The sequence below is a fragment of the Anopheles bellator genome, chromosome 1 (assembly GCF_943735745.2).
Source record: "Anopheles bellator chromosome 1, idAnoBellAS_SP24_06.2, whole genome shotgun sequence".
Lineage (NCBI taxonomy): Eukaryota > Metazoa > Arthropoda > Insecta > Diptera > Culicidae > Anopheles > Anopheles bellator.
In genome coordinates this window covers 59,040,793-59,067,597 of record NC_071285.1, presented here as the reverse complement: position 1 = coordinate 59,067,597, position 26,805 = coordinate 59,040,793, and the positions used below count along the sequence as shown (strand labels likewise).

At 49.5% G+C, this 26,805-nt stretch overlaps 2 protein-coding genes across 2 annotated transcripts in view; both read right to left on the bottom strand.

The window, feature by feature from the left end:
- Positions 1–1,771: 1,771 nt before the first annotated feature.
- LOC131216012 (melatonin receptor type 1B-A-like) lies at positions 1,772–4,647 on the bottom strand. The gene is made up of 3 exons (XM_058210408.1): positions 4,164–4,647; positions 3,089–3,261; positions 1,772–2,494 (listed from the first exon to the last, which is right to left on the bottom strand). Exons 1-3 carry the CDS (start codon positions 4,645–4,647, stop codon positions 1,772–1,774), a joined length of 1,380 nt encoding a protein of 459 aa, XP_058066391.1.
- A 15,593-nt stretch (positions 4,648–20,240) lies between these two features.
- Positions 20,241–26,805, bottom strand: part of LOC131216011 (uncharacterized) — a 33,409-nt gene continuing 26,844 nt past the window's right edge. Inside the window, exons 6-8 of the mRNA XM_058210407.1 lie at positions 24,226–24,842; positions 23,654–23,792; positions 20,241–21,227 (exon numbers count right to left, since the gene is read on the bottom strand). Coding sequence (XP_058066390.1) covers positions 20,241–21,227; positions 23,654–23,792; positions 24,226–24,842 — 1,743 coding nt within the window. The remainder of the gene's footprint in view (positions 21,228–23,653; positions 23,793–24,225; positions 24,843–26,805) is intronic.

Below are 26,805 nucleotides of genomic sequence, written 5' to 3'. Positions count from 1 at the left end.
TTATTCCGGACGATGTTGCGGATTTACTTGGGTGGTTTTGTTTCCATTATGCTCTATTATCTTCATCACAGCTATTCATGTGTTTGGAAAAGGCAATTAAAAACTCCAGTAGTTCACAATTTACACACTTATACACACTCAGCGATCGATGGTGGACATTGTTGTTGCCAATGGGTTCAAGTGGCTTGTGGCCGCCAGTGCGGTACGATCATAGGTGAACATTTAGAATAACAGCGAGATAACCACGACAAGAACAAGGACAAGCGGTACAGATAGTTAGCGGACAACGGTGACGATTTAGGGTCGGATGGTTGCGGTAGGTTCATCGACGACTTTGACTGTTTGCATGCATGTTAGTCATCGAAAAATGGGACGGCAAATCAAAATCGCAAGGCATTAGGTCCACCATCGACTCAAAAGTCAAGCGTTGCTGTATCTCGTTTGTCCGGACCGGATATTCCCATTGCTGTCGTTTTCCTACTTCCGCGTCATGGCCACTTGTTTCTTCATAAGTTTTTAAAAATTCTCAGTTTCGTGCTCTTTCGAGAGTTCCTATCATCATCTGGGGTGGTGGCATTGTTTTGATCATCTCTCGCGGTGATCGCGGACAATAAGTCCTACGAACGATAAATAGGTATATTTTCCAGTTTAACAATGACGGTTTAAGCTTACGCTTTTGGTGTGCCACTAAGTTTTGCACTCCTACATGTATAACGTGTACATATGTAATATTCATCGTAATTATGTACAAAGACGCCCGGTTATGACTGTATATTTGTTTAAAATAGGCTGGCTGTTAGTCCCTTCTTTACTCGACTATCTACTCGGCAAGATACTTCGGTGCAAGTCCTTCCTCTGGTACATCGTGTAAATAATGTCGATCCCGTCCGGGACGACGGTCAAAGATTCAGTTATTGTATATAGTTTATTGTGTCTACGGACCTCCGGTAGTGCTAAAGCGTTCCGTCGGGATACGGTGAGATAAGTTTGATGATGAACTTTTAAAATTCCTCCTCTCGCCATGTCCAGGAATTGCTCCTTCTTTGCCATTCACGATACTCAACCTAATTTTCCATCGATTTTGCCTACGGACACACGTTACATTCAGTGGGGATGTCTCCGAGGGATTTTCTTTATCCGGGACAGTTTCAGGGACACACCAAGTTACGGCTACGGCTATCGCAATTCACTCACGCACAGTACGGCTAAACAGTGGAACCGGCTTCTAGTAAACTCTACCAAATTCCTACCAAGTTTCGTGATGCCTTTCTTGCAGTCTTCTGCTGGACGTACACTTAAGCTTTTTGGTGTAACTAAACTTTCCTTGTTTTACAGGCTGTTGATAACAAAATATACGTTCGAAGCAGACGCATTGAAAAGCGCGTTGATGGTTTACGAAAGAAATGAGTTTAAAGTGACCGTAAAATAATGCGTCCGTCTTCATTAACTCGTGGCTCGTGGTTACCGTTTGCTCGGAACCAGGCACACACCGTTACGCCGTGTCTGGGATGTTAAACTTTCACGGTCCAGCAAAAAAGCGGCAGCTGGGGCCGTTCCGTCTCTACGCCGCTAGTTAAGCAGCTGACCAAATTCTCACGCCCCGTCCCCAGAAATAGATCGGGGAGAACAAACGAATGTCACAACCCACGGCAAACGAGGCGGCATATGACCGTGCGATGTGTAGCAACGCAACGCCGGTAAATTAATCGACCAACCGGGCCGGGCCGTAGGACGTGGCCGGACGGTTCGATTAATTTAGCTACGTTTCCGATCATAACTCGTGACAATCGCGCTTTCCCCAGTGTCCGTGGCAGTTGCCGGAGCGCTGCGGGCTGGTGTAGGAGTACATGTTGTAGCCGGGGATGATGTGGACCCGCACGTCCGCCGTGGGCCGATTGCCACCGTCGGAGCGCTGGCGTCGCGACACGGCCACCGTCGTCTTGCAGCAGCAGTAGTTGAAGAGGCTGATGTAGGCGCTCCGGAAGTGGCGGTTCGTGAGGCAGTAGATGACGTTGTGGAAACAGGACTTGGACAGCCCGATCCAGACGGTGGTGTAGAAGACGCGGTTCGACACGAACCGTGCCGTTCCGTAGGCGAAGATGACGCAGAACGGGAGCCAGAAGACGACGAATATCAGAAAGCTGTAGAAGTTGGTCCGGGCGAGCGACAGGTCCCAGGTGTAGGCGAGGCTGGGCTTAAAGTTTGGCAGCGCCATCGTTCGCTTCACGTCCACGATCAGCCGGATGTGCGTCACGAAGGTGAGCAGCAGCGGCAGCAGGACAATCAGCCCGACCACGCCGGCCTCGTGCGGGATGGCCTGCTGCACCCGCCAGTTGCAGTAGTCGAAGCGGATGTCGTAGACAAACTGCATGCCGGACGCGATGCAGGCGACCGCCCAGATCAGCAACAAGATGGCGGTCGTATTGGTTTTGTTGAACCAACCGCGCTCGTTCTGGAACGTGCAGAGCCGCAGATAGTTCTCGGCCGCCATCATCTGCGGTGGTGAAGGGGCGTTAGGGGGGAGAAAATGAATGGTCGTTAGTGTGGCGTTAACAACGCTTGGCACGTTCGACGAGTGGTGTGTCCCCGTTATGCCTGCACTATGTTGCAGTGGGCCGGTCGTTTGAAAGGGAAGCCACACCAATACACACAGACAAGCGTGGGGGGCCTTCTACTGATGACCCTGATAAATTACCTGATTGTGTTTGCCTCCCCCAGAAGGATTCCTACGGATCTAACGCATGCCGTGGCGAAAACAAAGGCGTTTACGGATCACGCAATCCTCTACTGATCACCTTCGTCTACTGACCTACATTCGAAGGGCTGAGTTCGTTACGGCAGCAAATGCGTTTAATCGATAGGAATATCTTCTAAGAGGCCAGCTGACCAATCTTTGTCAAGGCTATAGGCCCTAGGTTGCATCAATTACGACTGGATCGGGCAGTCAAAGGGACTTGGCTGGCAAATCTAACTAGGGCGTTGAAGTTACTCTACGGAACTAACCTACGGAATCTAGTGCAAGCCAAACACTACGGCCACAAAGAGTACGGTAATGGGGAATATAGTATTGGAAGGTGAATATACTTACGGCTAATGTTAAAATGCTAACCAAAAACGAGCAAGCAGCTAAGAACCAGTGAAATTTGCATACTTCCGTGTCGGCGTTGTCGATGCCGGCCAGCAGGACGATGGTGGACGCCGGCATCACTACGCTAGTGATAAGTAAATCGGCGAGCGCTATGTTCACTATGAATGCATTTCCTGTAAGAAGTATGGCGAGGTAGTATGGTTGGTGGGTAGTGATTGTTCGGATTTTGTGTCGTCGCATCTGCGTTCTGAACTCTGAGTTTCAAGTCCGATGGGCCAACAATCGGCGTAAATGGGAACGAAAAATCTGTTCCAGTCTCTAGTTCAGCACACTGCTTCTAGAAAACGGTGCACTACCGTCATGGAGGAGATGAACCCATCGAGCTACTATTTTATGCGTAAATTCAAATTCTTCGTTCGCTCTCGCCATTGCTGGAACTCGTTCCGATCGATGATGGTGGTACCGTCATAGCTTTTTTGCTTCTCCGCTTAGGTCCACCACCAAGGGACAGAGTGATAAAGTGGAAGGCAAAGTTTTCAAGTGGAACTAAGAATGGGAATACTTTAGGCTACGAAGCGCGCCGGAACAAGCAAAAAAGAGAACCATAGAGAGAGAGAGAGAGCGAGAGGGTGTGTGGGTTTGTTTGAGCAAAGTACCAGAAACAGAACTAGTTGCCAAAGAATGCATTAAGGAACGGTAGAGATATATAGGAACTGTAGCAACGCTAGAACGAATTTTAAAGAAAAACTATGCTAGAAGAATGTAAAGAAAGTTACCAAAAAACCACTAGCGCTTCTACGGCGGCAGGATACTTTGGTCTCTATATTACTAGCCATGCCGTGAACCTTCGCCGTTTTGTTTGGCGGCCCTTTTTGCGTTAAAAACTACAGCTAGCAACGGCTCAAAGCCCGCAGTACAAAACAGGGAAGGCTCACGACAAGCGCAAACGCGTAGAAGGAAGCGGGCGTCCTCTCCGGGCGTAATAAGTTAATTAAAAATGGTGTTACTGGTTGACAGTGGAAAAAAGGACGGAACAAATCCATTAAAAAACCGATTGACCGTCGTTCGCCCTTACCTGCCTTCTTCAGATGGTCCTCAATCATCACCGACGAGATCATGAACACGTTACCGATGCTGCCGACGACGGATAGGCAGGCCAGAAGGAGGAGCCGGGCCAGCCGGGGCCACTCGGTCGACAGGGTCACGGGTGATACGTCCCCAGTACCGTCGGACCCACCGGCCGGTCCACTGCCGGTGGTCGAGTGGTGCAGTTGCTGGTGCTGCTGCTGGTGCTGCTGGGACCGGGACGAGAGGGCTAACGAGGTTACGAACCATAAATTAGCCTCGGTCCCATTGCCCAGGCCGCCCGATGGCTGGTGGCCGCCGAGTGCCATCGAGCCATTGCTGTAACTGCCGCCGCCGTTGCCATAGTTGTCCCGGTCGGTCCCGGGACTTGTTGCCGCCGTCACGAGCTGTGCCAACACGGCGGACACGACGGCGCCAGCGACCGTCGGCCCGATCGCCGTTCCGTTGCTCAGCTCGGCCGTTATGCTGTCCATTGTGGCGCAACGCTTATCGCTCGACCCAATCGAAGATGATCCGGTGCTGGCCAATCACCCGGTAAAGTGTCGCTGTCCTAATAGCGCCTCCTTAACGGAAGATCTGACGGTGCGAGAGAGAACGAGAAACGAAACAAATTTAAACCACATTAGTTCGATTACACGGACTCGTGCCCAAGGCGGAAGCAGTGGAAGTTAATTTTATTCTTTTGCCACCACCCGGCCGGAACGACACCCAGGGGCTGCGAGTTCAAAGACTCCATCGTCTGCCCATCGTGCCGGTTGGTGCTGTGAGTCGGAGGTCGGTGAATTGAGTTTGTTCAACGAGGGCAAATTGAAGTCGTTGAGCCAGTCCCTGTGGGCCACCTCGCCTGTCCTTGATTATCTAACGCTTTGGGGATTTAAAGATCACGCAAAAGGTCCCCGGGAGGGGGAAAACCATCAACCATCTGTTTCCGTTTCGCCGGATTCATCCGGTTTTTTTACAAATGATTTGTAAACTTATCATCAAATCGATCAACTTTTATTAGGCACCGATTTGTGGCCAACCTTTCCAAATATCGGAAAGCGATCTAAAAATAGCCAGCGGACAGCCAACAGAGCACAACATTTTCGCATTCAGCAAACGTTTGCCAAACATTGGAAAATTAACATGTTTCTAGTGTTTTATTGATTTGCTTTCTCGCCCTGTGAGCGGCGTACGTTGGCGGCGCTAGAAATTCCGTTTATTTGCGTCTTACCAAATTGTCTTTTGGGCCACGGTGCGAAAAACCACCCCGTGCTCCCGGAGGCGGACGACCGGTCCCGGACGTGATGGGCATTGGCAAGTGCCCCGTTTATCGTGCTCTACATTCTGTTTATTCTTATCTTATCACGTTTCACGCAAAACTTTACTATCGTCGGGATACAATTTCGACACATCCCACTGGCGCCAAGAACTGACACGTGGTGCGTGTCTCCGGGAAATTGCACATCCGGGTCATGTTTATCATTTGGTTTCGTACCCTTACCGTTTTTGGTCGCCTGGATTTGTTTGATGAAAGTTGTTCTAAAACCTTTATAAATGTAATTTAGTTGGAAAAATCTTTCTCGGGAACCAAAAGGCGGCACCACACCTTAATGCTCTCCTCGTGCAGCGGACAAATGAGAGTGGAAAATTAAAATTAAAAGCATTTATGTTGATGGTACTTGTGAGAACCGGTGGTGAGCTGGGGAAAATAAGACGGTGCATTTTTTACTCGAACTGGACGTGGTTTGTTTCCACGGCCTGGGTCTTAAACGTCCCGGTTCTGGGAACAATTTACTGTACTAACATCACGGTCACCGGCTTAACGGGTGCTTTTCGAGTTTCGAGTTGTTTTCCCCGGGACAGAAAAACCGCCGTCGCAGTAGAGACCAGGCGTCTCCATGCGGCCCAGGAGCAGCTCGCTAAGAGATCTTCGGTGGGCCTTTCGGAATGCGTTCCACGCCGGTACACACCAGCAGTCTTATTACTCGCTTCGGCCGGTGGAAAGTTTTTTCATTAAGTCCTTCAACATTTCCCCATTTTAGTGTGATATTGACACGATCATGAGTAGACATGATGATGGGGTCATTAGCAGCAGCGTTGTTGACGGAGCGTCCGGTTTAATACAGTTTTAAAACAACGAAAACAACTGTTCGTTAGATCATTGCAGGAATTTAATTATTTTTTCTGTCCTGGGCCCTTCTTGTCGGTGTTTCGATGGTGCCGAAAGAAAGTTTTTTTCACAGTGGTTTCATTAACTCGCCAATCATTTTACGCGCCAATAATGATCTCTTAATATCACAACCAACGTGGCCATAGCTAAACATTTATCTTGTTGGATGGTCCGTCGAAAGCTGAAGCGTTTCCGACGAGTTAGGGCACGTGTTTGTCTATTTTTATGACGATAAACACACGGTTCAATCCGGACTGCTACACAAGCCAGAAGCGGATCAAACTGGAAACTTTGTTCAACGTGTTGGACACACCCTCCTAGCAGCGGAATGTGCGACGATGGTAGCCTCACGGCGAGATGATTAATGTTGGTCGATAGTGAAACGTATTATTTTACCCCGGAATGCACCCGGCGTTCTCAGAGACCTGTCACGGACTCGGAGCGCCCCAATTTGCCGCTGCTGTACGCATCAAGACAAAGTTACTCACGCCACAAGTAATTATCGAGCTTGTAGTAAGTTGTCCAGGTTGGTGACATCAGAAATTGACAACATCGCAATAACGTTGTAGCCAGCGCGGCAGGGGCCACCAACAGGTGGGAGTGCCAGGACGCCATAATCTTTTCACGAAAAATGGTAGTTTCAAGCTGTTGGTGGGACTAGATGCCGTGATGAAAAGTGAACAAACGATGGGTATATAGTTTTACTAATGACACCTTTGGGGCTCCCGCTGTACCTATCCATGCCGAGAAATGGAGCGCTTCGCTACGCAACGGAGAAGACAGGTAACTAGATGACGTTAGTACCTGTGGGAAAACATTTCAAACGAAAATTCGACACATAAAGAGCGATATAACAGGCTGACAGGAATAGTAGAGCGCTGTTAAGGCATCGATCAAAAAATAGGGCCTGGTCTAAGAATCCGGAACTAGAAAGGCATCTAGTAAATTACTTATCGACCATGAAGCGACCATAAGCTACCGGTTATTTGTGAATTGGGGTTTGGCTGTTGACGATGGACCGTAAGTTTCTGGCTCGTAGTAGGCCTCGTTTGAATTTCACGTTCACGGATGGCATTTACGTTTCGCCATTTCGTAGTACTCGAGATACTCGACGAACCTTTCGTGTTGCATCGTTCATGTCTCAACGAGGAGCAAAAATTTGCAAAATGTCGTATTATCACCCGTGTCGGCCCATTTAGCCCGACGCCACGGTACGGTGCTGCTCGCTGCGGAATTGAAGCTCTTCAACTCTTTAAGAGCTGGTCTTGGGGCGTTTTGGGCACGATGTTTAGTAAACGCGCTCGGAACGGTGTGAAAGTGGTGACCCTACAAAATTACAAAAGCTTCCCTTTCCGGCTCCCACTGGCCCCATCAGTTGGATAAAAGGTAATGAGACTCGAGACTTGGGACAATTCCGTTAATTGCTATCTCCGGCTTGATGATGCTTCGGGTAGTACAATCCTTTATTACAACGGGATTAGATTGTACGCGCCGTGGTCAACGGATAGCGCTCGCAATCAGAGTTCCAAAGTTTGGTGATAGTCCGACGACGAACGATGGAGAAACGCCCGGAACCGCCCAACGTCGGCAACGTCCACAAAAGTTCTAGCGTCTCGCTAGACGTCCCCTAGATCTCGAAAGCGTTGTTAAGGGCCAATGCTTGCCATCCGAGATTCTGGCTAGCAATGCAGAGTGGTACAGAAAAGTGGTGACGCTTCGATTCGCAATAAAATTTTGTGGGACACTGTTTTCCTAGCGTCGCAAGTACTGCTCGGGGGCAGCAAAATAGGAACGATAGCTCCGTTTTATCGCTTCTGTAGGTGAATCTCCGCACTGCACTTCTTCTACTATTCAGTCGATTGCGCTTGCGTCGAAAAGACGTTCATGATGTTTCCTTTCTGTTTTTTTTTTGGAGAAGTATTTATCCTTTTGCGATAGATGTGGGTCACATCGAGTAGTGGCGAAAGATTTTGATCCTTGTGGGTTACAAATTTAAGGGGATTTCCTTCACAACGTTCCGTTCCGTTGATGGTTCCATAAGTTCAAGCTCATAATTTAATGGGCCCAGACAACTGGCAACAAACGGGCCACCGTTGACAGAGTGCCTCTTCCGGCGCTAGTTTCGCTTCCGGGGCTAGTTTGGCGGTGAAAAGAAAACCTCGCTAACAAATTTCCTATGTTGCCCGCTCCCATTTTGACCCCACCAGGGATCCGTGGGCGATGTGCCCCAATTTACAGAGCCCCTACACACCGTAGTCTGGCCAATCATTGCGTCGTAACCACACATACAGACGGCCGTATGACCGTAATAAATTTTCCCAACACATTTTCCAACCGCCCGACCAGTGATGGCCATAAATTTCATTCCGATAAACCCGGTTTCCCTTCCCGGACAGGATCGGAAATGACGGACGTTTGAGTCGGAGACCACGGGCTGTGTTTCGGTTCGCCGGACTGGAACAAACCGGCAGGCAAAGTTGAGGGAGCAATGTTTCTTGTTTTCGGTCCACGGCCACCGCTGCAAGCTTGTTGCCAAGGATCGGTGTGGAATCGCCAGTCGACCGTGGCGAATGCCAAAGTTTTTGCATAACTTTTCATCGAATAAAATCAGGTGTTGATTGCGTAAACGGGTGTCCACTTCATGAACGGTTTAATTCCCCGAACCGGGAAAACTTATTTAATCAAAGTCTGTAAATGAAACGACCTAATCGGGGCGGGGCGAGCAGCAAATGCAGTTACGAACACATGCAGCCCTCGAATGGAAGTCAACCGTGGGATAGGTTCCACCGAAAATCGAGACCCTCGAGGACGACGGGAAAGCACAGGGTCATTAATTTTTATTGTTGTTCTAACTGCTGGTCGGTAATTAGCCGCACAATTATCCCCCGAGAATGGGCTCATTTTCTCGAAACGATCTTCCCACCTCACACGCCGGACGAGAGGTGGAGAGGTCAGTTGGTCTGTTCCCGGAGCACAGCGAAAAGTCATCACAGGAAGATATCAGTTTCGACCCCGCTTTCGAAAGAGCAACTTTTCCGGCAATCGAGCGGCACGATTTTGCATAGCCAAAAAGAGGACCCTATTCTCGGTGGTTTCAGATTTCTTCGTGCGACAAATTTCCAACCTATCGAAAGATATCATCGCTACGATTTATTGCCCGGGCTCGGGCGTTTCGACCCCGATACGTTTCATCTTACGGCGTGGCACGTGGCTTAATGTCTTCTTTTGTGGCCACTCGCCATTTTGTCATTTCTAATCCGGCCACACCGTTCAGAGCCAGGTGCCCAACATCCAGGTTAGCAATAAATCCAACGCACCGTCACTTTGTTTTGCCTTTTTTAATTATGCAACTCGCATAATGTTTTATTGAAACAAACAAGGGATAGGCACAGTGTTTTTGCATAAAGTGGTCCTTTCGCGAGTAGGGCACAATCACTGCACTTGACCCCCGTAACAGCTTGGTGCCCCAGGTTCAGGTTCGGTGCGTTCCCGGGCGGAAATGGGCCGGTCAAAGGTTGAAATGAAAAATCTCGTCCCGAGCCGTGGGCTCTCGTGCGCTTTGATTTGCATATTTTATGCATTACTCTCGTTAGGGAGGGTTCACATGCTAAACGACTTTGCTCGACTCGACCCGATCGATCGTCAACCCGGGCCTTGCCCACACACGCATATTGTTCGGAAATTATTGTTTCTGTCCTCCCGGCGCCGAAATGGGGAAGGCGGAACGCAGCCAGCGTCGGCAGCGTGAAGCAAGGAGCCGCCGCAGGGCTACAGAAAGTTGCTCTTTACGGGCGGATTCGCCCACTTTCCATGTTTTTGATTAACTGGCGAAGCGTTTGGTTCGGGGCCCGTCGTGTGAACCCAGAAAATGCAAATGCAAATTGAACGATTTTCCGACACACTCACTTGCAAGGCTTCGAAAGGGCGAGAAGTCGTCAGGTGCGAGACCCTTGGTGACAATAATGGCGATGATAAAGCGGCGCATCGTAACTCCTGATCACAGAGCCAGCCAGAGAGTCTTTCGCAACGTGGCAACGGGTATCCGTAACATCCCGGCCGGGCGGCTTGGGAGTGGTAATCCATTTTCCTAATTTCACAATCTCGGTCTCTGTCTGGTCTGGGACGAACGAACTTTCTCGGCCGTGTCGTGTTTGACATTAAACGTGAAAAGGTTACTTGGATCCTCGTAGTGCATTTAGTCTTACATGAGATGGTTGTATAGACACCTTGGCTAGGAATATCTCGCAACCTTGAAACCGATGCGAAGGACCAACGGATCTTTCGGAACCGCTTCCAATTCCGAAACCAATACCATCAATTTAGTCTAATGGGGCAGCAGCATTCGCGACGGAGCAGAAAACAGCGGTGAGTCAGAGAAATATCCTCGGAAAGCAGAGAATAGTCAAGATGGGTCGCCCAACCGGGCATGTAATCCCGTTTGTTTGGGGCGGACAGAGAAAACAAAAAACAGAAAAATATCTGCAAAAAACCGTCCTGTCTGTCTTCCGGAAGTACCTTTTCCGTAGCTCCGGATTAATTTTTTTGATCATCCCTTTTCGGGAAAAAGTAACCGGTCGCTAATGGCTGTTTAATTTTGCCACGGCGCTATCGGGTGACGAGCGCTAAGCTGGACACGCTTCTGACCTTTCCGATTGCGGAGCCAAGAAAACATTTTATCGTACCCATCCTTTTTCGAATAAAGCGATTCAAGCGCTTTTAGCCAGCACTGTAGACTCGCAGTGGCAATATGTCTGAATCTTCTACTAAACTGCGCCGTCCTGTAACATGTCCAAATTTAATTACCACGAAAACTAATAATATTCGCTCGCTCGTCGTTCGTCGCAGATTACACAATCACTTTGGACTAAATTGCAAAACGGGCAAATGTGCGCCGAGAACCGAGGGTGGAAAACAATATTTGATTGAATTTTAGGCTTGATTTTGAGCACAGCGCGGAATTGCGGATGGCCCTAGGGCCGGTGCTGGATGCCGGTGATTCTGTTGATGACGCGGTCGATTCGGATTTGGTGCTCGTCGGTCGGTGCGCGCACCGAGCATAAATAGTGAAAGCCGGGAGTATTCGGCACATTCGAACCGAAACGGCTCGGCAATAAATCTTTCATCGGCCTCGTCGTCATGTGGCCACACTCTTTACGACGTGCGCTGTATGGCATTTTTACGATCATTTTCGCGGCCCCGTCCCCTCGGACCCATCGTGTCAATATTGGTTTTCATAAAACGGGATCCGGTCGCCGGGCCGGTCCCGGAAGATGCCGAAAACCTTCCGTTGGCCCAGCCCGGCGGCGTCGGATGGTGGGCAGAAACATCCGGTAATTGGTAGTGCTTCGGGGGGTTGTTTATTTTCCTTCGAGATGGAGAATTTGATGGTGCATTGTGGGCTGTTGCGCCAAGGCGCCCGTCACCATCCAGCGCTCCTTACGGAAGGCGTGCGTGGGGTCTCGGAATCCTTACCGACACTGGGACCGATTTAGTCGCCTTAATTGCTGCCAACGCTCTCGGATCCTGTGCCGGGCAGAACAAGCCAGGTCGAGCAGGGGACACAATTTAATTTCCTTACCAACAAACTTGTGTCGCACTCGGGTTTCGCATGTGTATTTATCATGCAAATTTGGCATGCCTTTCGTGTCGCCCGTGCGCCCCTCCGGTGGAACGGGATTTTACGGTTACGGACTCAACGATGGTACGATTTACGATGACCTGCAGTGTTGATTGATACCGCTCTGCAGGCACGGGCCGGAAGCAGTTTATGTGTACCATAACCATTCATGGCCACAGATTATGGAAATTTTCAAACGATTCCTGCAATGCGTGTCCGAGGCGAAAGGATTCTCGCCCGGCATTCAGTGCCGCAGTGGTGGGACCAAACAAGGCGAAGCATACGGAGTTTATGTCCATTCATGATGTACAACTTCACCAAGTTTTTGCAAAACATAAAAGTTTTGCTACCTCACAAGAGAGAGAGACAGTTTTTATTGCATTCCGCAGCTACCCACAGATGCACCTAGTCCGTTTTGGGTACAATTTAAACAGTTCGGAAATATGTCCCTCTATCTATCGTTCAACCCAAAGGGCAAATTGAACCGAATTCGAAGTCTTTAATTGTTCTATCGATGGCGTACCCAGGGGCCGATAAGCGAGCAACATACCTCCACGAGCACGAACGTTGCCAAAGTGGTTCCATTTTATCGCCAACATTGTACGATGTGCAGGCAAACAAATCGGAGTTCGCGGTGCAACTCTCGCGATCGCTGCGCAAACATCGACCCATCGACCACCAGCAAGGTTCGGTGGCAACGGATGCATAAAATGTGTTTCCCATCGCACCAAATTCCACACGGATGCATTCTTGCCACCAGTGGCGGCGGCAGCGGCGACGGCGGTGGTCCCTCAATGGTACCGGAAACGATTCTGCGCTGCTTTCGAGTGCAACGAAAGCGGTGAAAAATTTGCCGTCATCTCAAAATGCCACCACCATGGTGGAATGTGGCGCCATTTTCTGCGTGCTTGGAATAGGTCCAGCCGTGCCGAGAAACCCGATCGGAGCAGACTTTAGTTTATCAACCCGGCGAACGGTGTCGGAAGCGAATCTGAAGCGAATGAAGTTTATCAACTGCAGGATTGCAGCGATAGTGTGGCCTGCCACCGGTCGGCCAGCGAAAATTATGTCAAAAGTGGTGTTGAGCGGTAGGAATGAGAATTAGACATTAGGAGCAGTTGCTGAAATGTCAACGGTCACTTACGCCCGTTAGCGGGATCTAATAGACATTAATTACGATCGGTTTAACAAGGCCCGTGTTATGTTACAAGGATACAATTTGGAGCTTATCGGCTGGCTCTTGGAAGAAAGGACGAAAGCAATACCGATTGTTTCTGGCTGCTCAACAAAAAACTCCGGATCGTCGTACACATAATCCAGCATTGCAATAAATTGGACGGATCGCCGTGGTATGATAAATCGGTCCGATTCCGTCCTGGTGGTCAAGCAGCCCGGCGATACGTGCTGATAGAAGGTCCTAGCTCGCGCCGGAACAATGGAGCACCCCAGTTTATGTAGAACGAAATCCCTGAGAACGGTCTTCGGCCACCGGAATCCACCGGTCCGCCCGAGATAAATCATTGCTGTGTGCCATTGTGCCGTCCTTATCCGCGAGGTTCATTTGCCACGCTACCATTCGGTTGGGGTCATCTTCTCATTCTTTCGCATTTCCCGGAAAAACGATGCGCGTGTGCGTGATGGAAAGCGGATTGAGACTCCACCGAGTCAACACCGAGAAAGGACAACAAAAGACACTGCGTCCTATCCGGTGCCGTGGGCGAAATACGATGTTTGCAGGAAAAGTGAGGAAAACAATTGAACAGGTATTTTACTTTCTCCATTCGTCTACGCCGACGAACAATCAATAGAAATCGACGACACAACGCCGATCGACGGCGACAGATTAATCAATTTATGTTTGCTTTGTGCTTCGTTACGCAGCGATGCGTCGGGGCGCGATCCTCAATCGCTATCTGCACAATGGAAATTGGGATTGAGCCCTTTTGAGATTCAATTTTCTGCTCAATGTTTTGACCCACAATTGCTGCTTCAGTTTTACGCAACTATTCCGTTCTCAATCGACTTCCGTTTTGCGGTTCCCTTTCATCGCTGAAATCGGGCATTCACTTTGCGTGTCCATTGTGCCGGAATTAACTTCACCTTCAACCGCCACAGGAAGCCAGCCCAGCGGCATCAGTCAACGGATAATAATGGTAGATTGTGACCTGCGGGCGTAAATATCAAGATGCCGGCCACTTCCTTCCGGCACCGAGCCAAGTTCCGGCGGTGCCAAAATGTGCTCACAATGGCGTTTTGCTTTTAGCATAACACACAAAACCGGGCGGGCAAAGACCGGTTCCAGCTGGGTTTGCGGCTCTTCCGAGCACCCATCCCCATTGCACACGTCCCGGGCCCTGAATCTTGAGTCGGACAAATTTCGCAGCTCCACAGCGACAGAAAAAGAAAATTCCTGCCACAAAATGGTTGGCCTGAAGTTGATTGAAACCCATTCTTGGCGAGGCTTCCACACGGGGCCTTACTCGGTGCAAGATGCCACTTTCGTAGCGTGCACCGTGCGACGCCTTAGTTCCCTCGCTGCAAGGTGCAATTTCTTGGCGAAGGTCGATTGAAAATTCATGTTCACATAAATTAATGTGAAACGACGTCGACGCCTGCGAGGTCGTAGGATCCAGGCGGCCAAGGATGTATTCCACCTACCTTCGAAGCTCGTGACGCAACGCCTTTCGCCTTGTAGCACCGGATCGGATCCGCCAAGATGAACATGTGTTTAAGTTCACGTAATTGGCCACCGGGACGGGCAGTAGACGGGCAGTCTATTTTTAGACCCTATCCTGCCCAAAGGGGTAGGCGAGCTTTTCCTTTCTTTCCGAGCCGAGCTGTAATTTAGACCCCACGAACGTGTCTTAAAAGCGACCTCGGCAGTAATCGATGCAGTCCTCTGGCATCTATCCATTACGATACTTGCCGGCGAAAGGGGTTGATTTTGCGTGTGGCGTTGAAATTAATACACCCTAACATGATCCTTTGCGTTCCTTTCCCCGCGAGGGTGGTCACGGTTGCGTGTGCCCAAAGCGATCCCTGTTTGTAGTTTGCTTCCGTTTTCGGAGCAGCTCCGATCACCGATAGCGGCGTCTTCTTCGTTCGCACCGTGACCGAACCAGCGACACGATTTTACCTTTTCGCCTTTGACGGATCGAAACATTAATTTACCGACAAATGGCATACGAGGGGCTTCTCAGCGAGTTGATTGGCTAATTTGGAGTACAAAAAGGGAATTGATATGAAACGGTAAGCAAGAAAGTGCCACCCGGTTGGTGTCGGCAACGCGGTTTAGCGAACTGGTCGGACTGGTGCATCAACAGGGCCCACTGGGGAGCCACTTAGGAAACAATTTGGAGCACATTATGGACGGATAATCATCGATCCGTTCAATCCTCCCATACGGGGCGCGCCGATGATACGCTGAACGATGATAAATTATTGCTTGTCACCAAATCGGCGCGGTCATTACTGCATACTGGCTGGAATTTAAAATGGATGGAAAACGGTGGAAGAAAAATGACCGTTCCGCTGCCGTTCAAACGTGCTCCATAATTGATGGACCCTATTGATTACGGGGCCCCCTCTGGTGGCTTTTCGGCACGAACGCCGCTTCCACCACCGCCATCCATTTCACCCTGCATCCATTGCAAACAGTAATTACAGCCCGCGGTGGCCAGTGTCCATTGTTTTGTGATATGAAAATGGAACCGCGAGTGTGTGCTGAAAATAGACAGCCACCACCATCCGAGGCCATTCGATTGTAGTGTCATCGATGGCCATTGCCTATACTCACCTCCCACAGGCGCAAGGGGGTGGACTGCATCGGGGTGGATGAAGGTGGCTCCAGCGAGCGGACTGACGAGAAAGCGGACGTTCCTTCCAAGGGCCAATCTTCTTCCAGTTTCCTTCCGAATCGCGGACCCCGACATCCAACGCACACAGCGTCAGCGACGGTGACGGCCTTCTCACGCTGCAGGATGTGGCGGGGGCGGGACGGCGCTCAGGTCGCACGCACACCACACACCGTCGGACGGATTATCCTTTCCCTGTCGTCGTGGTGCTCGTTGTATCCTCGCGCGTCGGCGACGATGACCACTCTTGTCCCTCGTTGGTGCAGTAAGGAGTTCCTCTCCCCCCCTGCTCTCCCCTTCACTTCTGGTCTGGTCCTTCTCGTCCTTTTATTATTTTCACATCACCTAATTGAATTGGTTTGACAGATCGATCGAAAAGCACTTGTTAGCGCGAGACCACCAACGCACACAACAAAGGCCAGGCTCTGGCAGCACTGCACTCGTTTCACGTTGCCAACCAACAGGCCTGTCTGTCCCTGTCTGCGATTAGGGAAGGGAAAGGACGAAGGACGATAATAATCTTCACCGTAGCGAAGCGAAAAAAGAAAAACGGCGTCGGCCTGTGTGGGCGTGCGTGTGCGTACTACGCGACGGAAGGGTGCCGTGTTTTTGCCACACTCCTGTTGTTGTCCCACCGTCTGGCCGCAGCGTCCCGGCTCCCGCCGCCCGGTGCCCCTTGGTTCAAAGCACAATGACCTAGCGACAGACCGTGGCGAGACGGCTATTTTGGTATGCGTGAGCGTGATCGGTTGCCTCCGGACAGGGCGATAAAATTGCGTTTCAATGAGACCCGGGGTCCGTGATTAGAACGGACGCACTCAACTGGAACAGGGTAAAGGCGGCACCGTGATCAATCGCAAATCGCTTCGCACTTCACTCGGGCGTGCAACAGACGAATCCAACTGGTGGCCGTAGGCGCCAGACGCGACGGCTAATTAGGCAACAAACCACTAACCGCGAAGCAACCCTTACGGGGAAACGGGAACTGGCTTCCAGTCTGGTCGGTCACACGCTAAGGACTAACCGAGCGTTGCCCGATGATGACGGTGCTTTCGTCCCGGTGAGATTCTCTGCTCATTTCCCCTTTCAACTGAAAAGGAAGAGAGTGAGTGAGTGTGCGTAGCTGTGAGAGAGAGCATCAAGTTAGCGGTGAGCGGTTGACTGGCTACCGAGAGGGAGAGAGAGAGAGCGCCAAAGGGGAGGCTTTCGCGACGATTAATACCACATCCGTTTGCTTGTCGCCTGTTTTCCTTTTCGGGCGTTTGAGTCATGCTCAGAAAAGCCTCAGCGGTGCGTTGAGAGTGTGCGCGTGTGATAAGAGCAACTCGTGCCCGAGTGGTCGAGTGTTTACATTTCTCACTGCCTTCAACAGGTATCAGCCTATTTCTCGTGGGATTTTCCGTTGCCGAAAGAACCACAAAGCCGTCGTGCGACTGTTGGCGTTGTTTACTTTGACGTCGGTTGTAGTGTTGATCCAATCAAGTTGGGTGTACTGCGTTTCAGGCAGGATACTTCCCGTTGCTTAGTAACGGTTTCAGCTAGGGTAAAAGAGCCGTGAATTGGCAGGATTCTGACTTCGTCTGCAATTGGTAAACCTCTCGCATCCTTGATCAAAACCCTCTAGGAAAGGCTTTGCGACCACTTCGCTCCAGAAAGCTCTCGACGTAGAGCTTTGAACCGCCATCTGTTGGTGGAAACCCGTAGCTCGTGGTGCCGTCTCGGACTAGGCATCGTTCAAACCGGACGCATACCGTGAAACAAACAACTGCCCTCCACGAACGATTCGAAGTGATAAGAAATGACAAAAGGCGAGTGCGGAAATTCATGCCTTGCAAAGGAAACCCGTTCTGTTTGCTATTTTCTGCCTTCCAGCCATTCGCCTTTGTTCATTGCAGGTCGCTCGGTGCGCCATGGGAGACGTCAAGTGCTTCCGGAGTTCGCAAATGCATTTCACGCTGTAGACGCCCGGGGGGGAAGAATGCAACCAGCCAACAATGGCGTAATATAAATTTAATTTTCTCGCTACCGAGAGTCGATCAATATATCCTCAAACTCCACCTAATCTTCCAGCGCTTCACGGTCGGCTCCCTCGGCTCCCTGGAAGCGTTGAAAGCATTCGGAATGAAGTGCGATGCGTATGAAAAATGGTGTTTAATTGTGTTATGGTATTCAATCAATAACTCGCCAATAGAGTCAGGCTATTGCTGTTGATCGGTTCAACTCAACCAATGATGGAATTTTTCTGTGTTCTTGTGAACGATTTGATCATTCTCCATTTAAATTGGGACGATTTTAGGTGTCATCATTTGCTAATAGTAAAACAGCGGAAGCAACATCGTGTGTTACACCGATCTTCAAATATGAATATATGTACGCGTTTGGCGTTTTATTCGAATGTTCTGGTCAAGGAACGTACTTTGGAGAGGGCAATAGTAGTGCACTAGTTGGTTGATTGATTGCAAAAATACAGGATTTGTTGTGTTGCCTTGCTTCCCACCACCGGCCACCGCTGGGGCAACACGGGCACCGGAAACGCTTACCCTAGGCGCAATCCCAGTGACACTAGCTACAGAGTGAAACCATCGATGGGTTAAGGAGAACTGGTAGAAGTCGTTGCGGTCATATGTACAGTTTTAGTTTCGCGCACTTCTCGATCGAGAGATTCGGTTAGGTTAGGTTGATTGTTGTAGTGATTTTTTGATAGTAGACAGTTGGTTCGCAGACAGAACACAGTGTGCGAGAAACGTGGTGCTGTGTGTTGGCTAGAGACTAGAGTGAGACCCTTAGCATTGCTTCTTTACATTGCGCTCTCGCAGTACCTGCTTGCATATCATTTGCGGACAACGGACTCTTTCGTCCTCTACCTACGCCCAGCCCAGACTTGCTGGTGGTCATTTGCGGCCTGCACGTAACCACACGGTAAAGAGACCACTCAACGGCGGTGGTAACGTGCATGGCACGTTGGGTGCTTAAGTCTACAATAACACTTCCGTTCTCCGCCTCGTTCCGCTCGTGGAGCCCTTAGAGTTATAGAGCATAGCACCAAACTGTCGTTCCGCTTCGGTATTTATGACTAAAATTGTAACCATTTGCTTGTGTTGCTTACGTTGATTGTGTCGAGTTGAGTCGAAGTGAAGTGGAGTTGCTCCGTCCGATTCTGGGCTTTCCTTCGGGTCTCTTCACTCGCAAATTGTACTGATACAGTGCTTTGGTTCCCAGCTAGCAGTTTCACTGTCTGTGGATAAACGCTTGTGATTCTGGCGATGACCTTCTTTTAAAGTGGTGTGCTTCTTCAAAACAATTAATTTATTCATTCTTCAATCCCGGTTCCTGCGAACCCGAAACAACCATCGGATGGGCGCTCGAAACCGATAAATTCGTTACCGTAACCGACCACGCCATTCGTCTGCGCCGTCCTACTCATGTGAATCGTTGTTTGGATGACGGGGCGGTTGAAGGCATGACTGGTGATGACGTGGTAGATGATGATTACATGTTTGCTGATGTTACTTCCGCGAAGCACAACCTTCCGTGAGCGATTGATTATGCTTGTTTATCTCGAAAATCATATCAAATCAGCGGTCGAACCAATGGGGAATTTGAGAATTTGAAACGGGAAAACCGCCTGTAACTGAAGCTGGCACACGCTTCAACCGAAACCAATGGAAAGAAAGGTAGGAGATACAAAAAAGAATCCATGTAAAAGTCACAGCATCGTTAAGCTCACATCGTTGGTCGTAGGAAACTGTTGAACTATTTTAAACTTTAAATGTCTAGCACCTTAAAAACCTACCATTTCTCGCAAAACCACCCAGCACATTGTGTGCTGGGGACCGCCCCATAAAATCGAAGCACATTAAACTCGTTTCCGATTTGCTTGCTCGGCTCCCTCCAAACGAATGTAAGGCAGAGTATAGTACGCATGGGAATAGTAATACTGGCATTAAAATACGGCAAACATCGAGACGGAGAAACACAGCAAACGACATCGACGAGCGGAAGAGACACGCGCACAAAAAGAAAATGGAAACCTCCGCGCAAAATGGATCTCGAGGCCTTGCGTTATGAAATATAAATGTTTTCATTTAAAATATGCTTATCCTACAAATTCGCGCAAAGCGCATCCGCGGGGCGGACGGCGTTGTGATTGCGTTAAGTGTGTTGGCTTTTGCATTCAGTGTCCTTATCGAAGCTGCTTCGACGATGCGTACAATGCGCCACCGAGTGGCGGACAATGAAAAGGCCAATTGACACAAACAGCCCTTGAAAGCTGATGAGCTTCGGCGAGTCAGGCCTTGGAGAGCGAATCCGCCAACAAAGGCCCGCTCAAGACAACCGACAATGGAGGCGCCTGGTGTTTTGTACATACTAGGTGTCAAGCTAACGTCAAACATCTGCGAATTGCTCTTGGGTCGGCTAACGCTATCGGGCTGGCTGCTACACTTAGACGATTGGCCAGGAAATGGGTCCCTGTTCGGTGAAGAGCAGCACGGTTTGATCGCCATCGCCAAAGATAGCCGACGTGTCGATGGGCACCGATGGAGACGCCTGGTGCTCCATCGAGTCGTGCGGATTATCGGCAAGGATGGTAAAATCTACGGCACCCTGTTTCGCCGCTGCCGTCGTGTCGGAAGGCACACTGTCCCCAAGACTGTCGATTAGCTGAAGCAGCAATGCATCCCCCGAGGGATCGTTCGGTGCAAGCTGTGGTGGGTTCAACTGTGTGCCTCCGATAGTGAGATTGGACACGGCATGGTTCGGAGGTCGGCCGATCTTCAGCACTGATGACCACCAGCGGACGGCTATGGGAACGCGCCGTTCGGCCGGCGACTGGACAGCAAGGACGTCGGCAAAACTCCACCACCTGCCATCGTGCAATGGTCTCCCGAGGGTACGCCTGACAGTCGATGCGTGGATGGTGTTCCGCTTCTTCCGTGGCTGAATGGCGCGTATTGTGCCCTTCAACCGGCCACTGCAACCGGCCGGGTGTCGCCGCACGAGGACATTCCGACGATCCTCTTCGCCCGGCACTTCACTCATAGCATCCTGCTGAGGCGTTGCAGGTGGCGTATTGAGAAAACACTCTGCCATTGGTGGGCACGGTGCGAGGTCGATATCGGCAGCGGTGAGAACGTCCCCAGCGGAACCGGAAACGGCCGACATCGAAACTGACGGGAACTGTGACACGAAGGCTTCCTGGTCGCGAGTCAACATTGGTTTTAAGGTGCGGTCGGGCACGGAGATACCATCTGCTCGCAGCCCGTCGCTGTCCGGAATAATAATCGGTTTCATTTCCGGTCCCGGCGGTCCTCCGTACGGCTGGTGGGTAGGCTGCCCCGGTGCAGCTTGTGTATCGTTCGTGTGCGCCGGGCTTTCTGTGACCAGTAGCTGGCCACCGACGGTAGTCGCTGATTTATATGCTGCCCTTGTCTGAAATTTCGAACGGAAAAGTAGTTAAAGAATAGTGCAACAGTATACGAATCTAGCAAAGCGAAGTTCATTTCAATCACCAACGGAAACCTGTCACAATCGAAAACGGAGCGTTTCTTTCGGTCTATTAAGAAAAAAAAAACTGCAAAGCATCGAACAGAACCGATGGCGCTTGAATGAATGAATAAGAAATAGCTCAACGATTAAAACTGTCAGCTCCGGAATCTCTGGAATTATTCATCGGCGAAGAGCTGGCAGATGTTGCCGATGCTGTGAAATGTCAATTAACGTCTGGCCGCGATCCGCTATCGAAAGGGCGACGGGAGAACGTCTTAGAAATTTATTCGAATTTAATCTAAACGTTATCCATAATGAAACCCCGGATCCGGATCAGGTGCTTTTGAGGAGAAACTTTTTCGCAAATCAATTTTCACCCGCAATTTGTTGTGTTCGAATCGATTTCTGATTATTTTGCCCCGAACCGTTCAGGCAACTTTTTCCACAACATGGTCACGGCATCCTTTGATTACTAGGGCCATCAAACAAATCCCTCCGAAAGTGATTCATAGTTTTGAATCATTTTTTCCCTCCAAAGCCTGCTCGGCATCGCACGGAAGACTCTACTTTAGCACCGTAAACTTTTCTACTTCTACGAGCAGTACGCAGGCTGCGTGAGGTTTTACTTTTTCTCCGTCTTCGTCGTCGTCATCGTCCAGTAGCGGCTTGGTCGTGGTCATAAATTTTGGCGACAAACTTTTCCCGAACCCTTGGCGAGGTGGCTTGGCCCCGAGGAAACCGGCACACTTTGCATAACAAATTGTAGTGACACTTTTCACCTTCCTTGGGAGAACAAATAGCAATATACAGAGCGAAAGAGAGAGAGAAAGAGAAAGATGAAAACCAAAAGGACATTATGAAAGTGGAAAATGCAAAACGAACCGAACGCGAAGTGAAACTTTTATATCCATTTTTGCGCGACGCGCCACTTTATGGGCAGCATGCATATTTATGGGCCCGAGTGCAACTGCACATGCACTGACGGTGTGCTCCGAGGGTCCTTGGAGCAGGTGGAGAACGTTACTAAATGCAGCTGCAACTGGAACGCACAAGGTGTCGGTGCAAGGTCAACGGGCCAGCATCGGGCAGGGGCAACCATCAGCATCACCATCACATCATTAGCCCTGGCGTCTGCGCTGCCATCGCTCTCGTGCAACAATTTATTGCTGTGTAAAGTAACGACAAACGGATCCAGATGAGTGTCCTCTGTTAAACTAACCCACCGGAGGGCCCTTGATAGAGTGGTGAAGATGCAGCCAGACCGATGCCGTGCAAAGTGCCGAGTCAACAGTGGCAACAGCCGAGCATCGAGTATGACAATATTATGCTATCGACGGGCTGTCCTCCGGCGGACGTCGTGAGGACGTACGCGTTTCGTGTTCGAACGAACGAGCATCAAATTTGCGTTCAACAATGCGCCGCCCCTTTCCGGCAGAGCTCTTCAACAATGGAGGCCAGGGTTCTGCATTTTATTATAAAATATAAAGAATAAAATTAAATTACACCCCAGTCTCAGTGGCGCAGGAAGCGCAGCTAAGTTTAGTGTCTCAATATTTGCTTTCAATTCGAGCAACGGTCCGCTGATCGTACTTCTGGAACGATTCAAAGTGTTTGAGTTTGAAGAAGAGTTACGGACAAACCCCGGTTTGCCGGAAATTGGCTAGCGGATCGGTGAACTTTTGTGATGCCAAAAGTTACACATCACGCCCTTACGGCCCCTTTCAATGGGAGCTCCCTAATCGCATCAGTTCAACACCGTTACCACTGGATCATTTTGACACTCGCTAATTGTGTTACGAGAATTGGATTAAAAGATCGAAATCTCATATCTCCTGCAGCGCATTTCAAACTGAGCCACCAACGCAGCAATGGAGCAAAAAACGTGACACTCCTGCATACAAATGGCTGATATCGAGCGTTTTTTTTTTCGCTAGCTCCCGTTTCATTGAACGGACTTTTTGGATGCACCCTTTTAGGCTGGGCAACGCTATGGTGAGTTTCAAAACCGAACGAATCCGAGTTTTTGTGCGATGCCAGCTCGCTGTATCGCTCGGTGTCGAATGTGCATCCAGGAACATGGGCATGATGTGGTCGGCAAACCTATGAATGGTGATTCTTTCACGTCGGTCACAGGAATGTTTCGCAAAATGCTTCGTCAAGGGAGTTTTTACCCGTCCCCGGGAGCGACATGCGAATGGATTGTTCGGCCAGCTTTCATGAGCCTATCGAACGTGGTTCTGTACGCTCGAAGGAACACGATTTTGGAATGGTTGGGAAATATCTAATTCTAGAGTACATCATGTGCCCGTAAGCTAGACATTCTCAGCTAATTGGGGGTTTACATTTTGCGAATGCATCGCCAAGCTTACCGTGGTCGAGCGAACATCGTCCTGCTGTGTGGTGTCTTCGGATGGTGTTGTTGCGTAAGATCCGCTGCGATACGCATCGAGAAACTTGAAGCATAGCTCCTGCAAATCGCTTCGATCCGGTAGCGTTCGAAGCAGGAAGCTGCGAAAAGGGGCAGTAAGAGAGAGAGAGAGAAGCAGTACAGTATGTAGCACCATCAACGAACAGTCTATTCAATTCCATTAATTGGTTCTCGAAACAAACAATGAGAATTGTGAGTAATTAGCTCGATGCGAAGCGAGTTGTGCAGTGGCCGATTTTAATTGGACAAATTGAACAAATCAGTACAAACATCTTTAAAAGATACCGCTTCTTAATTGATTTGCGGATGCAATTGGATTATACATTCCGTGAAAGTATATTCTATTTTCCTCAATCATGCTGCCGTCTCATAAACTGATAAACACGGTCCTCCAAAAAACACATTCCACAAGGCGGAGGAATTTATGCACGAATTGTGGCGACATTGGGCCAATCGTCACCTTCATGCATGCATCTCGGAGATGATTGGATTGAAAGTCTGACAATTACTTACCCGGTGAGCGTCGATCGATTCGAAGCCGAAGCCAGCGTCGTACCTGAATCCCCGTACAAGATTCGCCTGAGAAGTGCATCCCGTGGGCATATGGCCCTGGGGCAGTCGTGGGGCAGTTGCGAGAGTGCAATTCCATCGATGCGAACCCGTTCGCCCCGGAGTTCCTGGTGCCGACAGAGTGCTTTCCACTTGGCGTAGCAGAGGACAAGTCGGACGTAGGTTTCCACATCATTCGAACGATAAACGGCCAGTCCGGTGGGGTGGTCAGGTCGATCGAGGTGGTTCGACGTTGGAACGGCGGCCGGGTCGTCGGCAAGAAACGCTTCAAACACGGCGGCCAGCAGGGGTTCCGATGCGGACGGGACGGGACATTCCAGCACCACGTGCAAAAGGGTCAGCTCCGAGAATTCCGTCCCATTGCGAAATATCAATCGAAGGCTTTCGACGATGGAGCTGGCTTCCCGGCGTAATGACGACAACGGATCCACGCCACCGGGCAGGGGCACTGCAGGGTCGTGGCAGGTCAAGCGGTTGTTCCAGAGCCGCACTTTCCGTTCGATCAGTTCCGCCAACACGGCCACGTTGATGTAATTGCTTTGGATTTCCAACGAACGGTGCTGCAGGCCGCGATCGTGTCAGTCCGGAATTCGGGTCCGGGTTCGGCAAAATCAATCACGTATCAAGTTTGGCGTAATGGGCAAAAAAGTGGAAAACAGAAGAAATTGATTACTACATCAAAAACCTTCAACGGCCGTAACGAAGTTTGCGTTTCTTTCTGGTGGTCTGTTTTTAAATTTATTGCTTGTTTTGTGGCGTTCGCACGACTTTGGGACGATGATAATTTGACGGGACGCCACTCAACTCCACTATAATGTTTAATGAAAATTCTTTTTTGACTAAGACTATAAGTAGATTCAAACGCTAATCGGTTAGCTAATGCAAGATTGTCCTCCACTCGTACCAATGATGTTAATTTGTCCAACAGATAGACCACCGGATAAACAATTTCAACAAACTAATTACTTACGAATGGTTTGAATATTCGCGCATCTAGAATCACGGGATTAATTGATTGCTGTGCGGTCAGTAGGGAAACATTGATTGATGACTAGTTTCGGCACTCATCGGTTGATTGTAGCGTACATGCGCGCCTACGGAAGCCAATGATGGCCCAATTACTACCCCACCTTTGGTAGGGCAGTTCCGACGCCACCGGCCATTACAATTCAATGATCCGAATCTGGTAGTTGACGTTCCTTTGCTCAACGTGCAATTTACGATCACGTTACGAAATCGACGACTGATGGTTGATTGATGGGCCAGTATATTTGACGACAGCTTAACCGACCGACAACACAACGGATTCGCTGGATTTTTATTGAATTTTAAGGGTTTAATGAGCAACGGCCGAGACTCGTTTCTAACTTTATTGGCAATATTTGACCATGCTGGCCGATAAAATGGTAATTTGCTTAACTGCGGAAACAAAATCATGGTTCACTATCGATTTAATCGAATTACCAGAGTATCGTTTGAAGCGAAGGCCACACCGTCGCTTTGCACCTAATTGGCGAATTAGGTTTGCGGTTACGAACTTTCGAGTTTGTGATTTTTTGAAAATCACTAATAAACAGGCACTCAAAATGGCCCACTTTTGCCGGTACGGTAATGGGGTGTTCCAATTTAGTTTTAGTGCTGAATCAAAAACCCGAGCCGTAATGGGTTATGTTTCGATCAAAGCTGGCCTAGCTCTCGTAAAAAAACCGTTGGCTCATTGATGGCGTAGACTTAATTTAATTAAACAAACATCGCTGCCACTCCGCTGGCTGGCCAACCCGTTAATCCCGTTCGATACGTGATTGGAGAAAATAACTTTTACGCTCTGGCAAAACATTGAACCGGTGACCGCCAGCGGGTTCTTTAACCTTCAACGTTTGATTCGACGCAGCTTCAACATATTTGAACAGACAATTAATCCGTCAGAGCGTATTTTCACTTCGGGAGTTAATTACGTGGGTTGAAGTTGGCTTTTCATTCGGAAACCTCGTTAAATTTAATCGACCAGGGGAGCATAAATCATTATTCACTTCCGCGTACGCCGTGCGTGAGCTGCAATTTTGAATAGCGCAGAGCAGTGCTGGGCGGCCAACGATATTCCGATTCCGTGTTGGTTTTCATACTGAGCCGCGCTTATGTTAAATGGAAATCTTCAGAAACACTTCAGAGCCGTTCACAGTGTTAATGTGTGCCATTCGGATGAGTGGAATGAAACAAGACCCCTCAAGTGGTTCAAACAACACTTACTACATCGTTACACTCTATTTGACAATCATGTTTACTTCGATTCGTTTCTACGTACGCGTACCTTAGTGAATATCGATTGTGTTGGCAGTGATACAGCTAGTCGCAGATCGATGATAGTAAAGAGATCGCAGTACCCATCGCGGTTACGAGTGAGTGACGGGCGATGTTAAACATTGAACACAGTTTTTAGGTCCCCTTTTTTGGCGGGGACCCATTATTAATGCCTACATCGGCATCGGTTTCGAGCAATAATACATATCTACGTTTCAACTTCTC

Excerpts from the sequence above, each read along its gene's own strand:
- LOC131216012 (XM_058210408.1), bottom strand. The coding sequence starts at position 4,647 with ATGGACAGCATAACGGCCGAGCTGAGCAACGGAACGGCGATCGGGCCG. Across the intron at positions 3,262-4,163 it reads GGACCATCTGAAGAAGGCAG|GAAATGCATTCATAGTGAAC; the intron begins GTAAGGGCGAAC and ends TACTTCTTACAG. Across the intron at positions 2,495-3,088 it reads TTAGCATTTTAACATTAGCC|ATGATGGCGGCCGAGAACTA; the intron begins GTAAGTATATTC and ends TCACCACCGCAG.